General features: G+C 72.2%; 1 protein-coding gene across 1 annotated transcript in view; it reads right to left on the reverse strand.

Annotated features, from left to right (window-relative positions):
- The window catches only part of LOC113204949 (mushroom body large-type Kenyon cell-specific protein 1), a 25,328-nt gene extending 24,013 nt beyond the window's left edge, over nucleotides 1-1,315 (reverse strand). Inside the window, exon 1 of the mRNA XM_052263861.1 lies at nucleotides 255-1,315. Within this exon, the coding sequence (XP_052119821.1) occupies nucleotides 255-348 (94 nt within the window). The 5' untranslated portion in view covers nucleotides 349-1,315. The remainder of the gene's footprint in view (nucleotides 1-254) is intronic.
- Nucleotides 1,316-1,333: the final 18 nt, after the last annotated feature.

Here is a 1,333-nt window from a genome sequence, read left to right on the forward strand (position 1 = left end):
GGGGCCCGGCGGCCGGGGAGGGGCGCGTCGGAGCCGGGATGCACTTGGACGCCGCGCCGCCGCGAGGGACGCCCCGGCCGGGGCGCAGCGGGCGCGCGCGCGCCGCGGCGCTGCAGCGCAGTGTCCTGCGGGTAGCGCCGCGAGAGAGTATTTTGGCAACAGGTCTGATTCACCTCATCTCACCACCCCCAGACAGGCAGGCACGACACTACAGAGAGACAGAGGAAGGGGGCCGGGACCACGGACACACTCACCTACGACGAAAACCATGTCCTTTGTCCATCGCTGCAGCTCCTTTCTGATTGTCCTGCGCTCCTGCATGCACCGGGCTTGCGAGCATTCCGCCATTTTTGCCTTCACCCCTTCCACAGTGGCGGCCCCCGTGACGTCATCGGGGCGGTGACGCAACTGTTGCAGCGGGCGGGCGGCGCGGGCGGCGGGTGGTGGCGGTGGCGGCGGCGGTGGTGGGGGAGCCGAGTGGCTGTTCGGGTGCGCTCGTCGTCGTGGAGGAGGAGGTGGCGGTGGCGGCGGCCGCCGCCGGGGCGATGCGTCGCGCCGCGCCGCGCCGGGCTGCGCTCGGTGCGCGCGACGCTGCTGCTCCTATCCGCGTCCGCGCCGCGCCGGCAGGGCAGAGCTCCGCGCGCTCCGCGCCTCCACCAGGCTCAAGCCGCAAGCCGGCTCGGCTGGCGGGCGCGGCGGGGCGCGGCGGGGCGGGGCGGGGCTCCTCGGAAAGGCCCGGCCCGGCTCGGCTCGGCACCGTACCAAGCCGATCTTGTTTTCCGTAGGAAAGGAGGAACACGGCGGTGACTGGTGGGGGGGTCAGAGCGCGGGCTGCGCCGCGCTGCGCCGTGCAGCGCCGAGGGGAGGCAGCGATGCTCTCCCTCCTCTCTCCCTCTTCCCCTCTGTCTCTCTCGCTCCTGCACTCCGCTCTCCGCCTCCTCCGCCGCTTCCTCCTTCGCCGTGCCGTTCTCCTCCTCCTCCCGCCCCTCGCCCTCCGCCGTTACCTCCGCAACCGCCGCCGCCGTCGGGCGCGCGGGGCGAGGGGGTGGGGCGCCCACTGGGGCCTAGGGGCGAGGAAGGAGAACAAAAAGAAATATCCGGCTGTAATAATCCTTTAGAACCGCCCCGAAAAAAGATAATCAATAACAGAAGGAAGGGGGGCGGGGTGGGGGTGGTGGGGTCCGTCGCAGTGCGTAGTGCAGGGCCGAGGGGGCCCCGGCCGGCCGGACTGCTGCAGGAGGCTGCCGTTGTTGTAGTGGCGGGGCGTTCCTCTGGCGGGGCGTTCCCTCGCAGGGGTGCGGCGAGGCGGGGCGTGGCGTTGCAGGGCGGGGCG

This window comes from Frankliniella occidentalis, unplaced genomic scaffold, assembly GCF_000697945.3.
Source record: "Frankliniella occidentalis isolate FOCC.00 unplaced genomic scaffold, Focc_3.1 Scaffold14, whole genome shotgun sequence".
NCBI classification, from domain to species: Eukaryota; Metazoa; Arthropoda; class Insecta; order Thysanoptera; family Thripidae; genus Frankliniella; species Frankliniella occidentalis.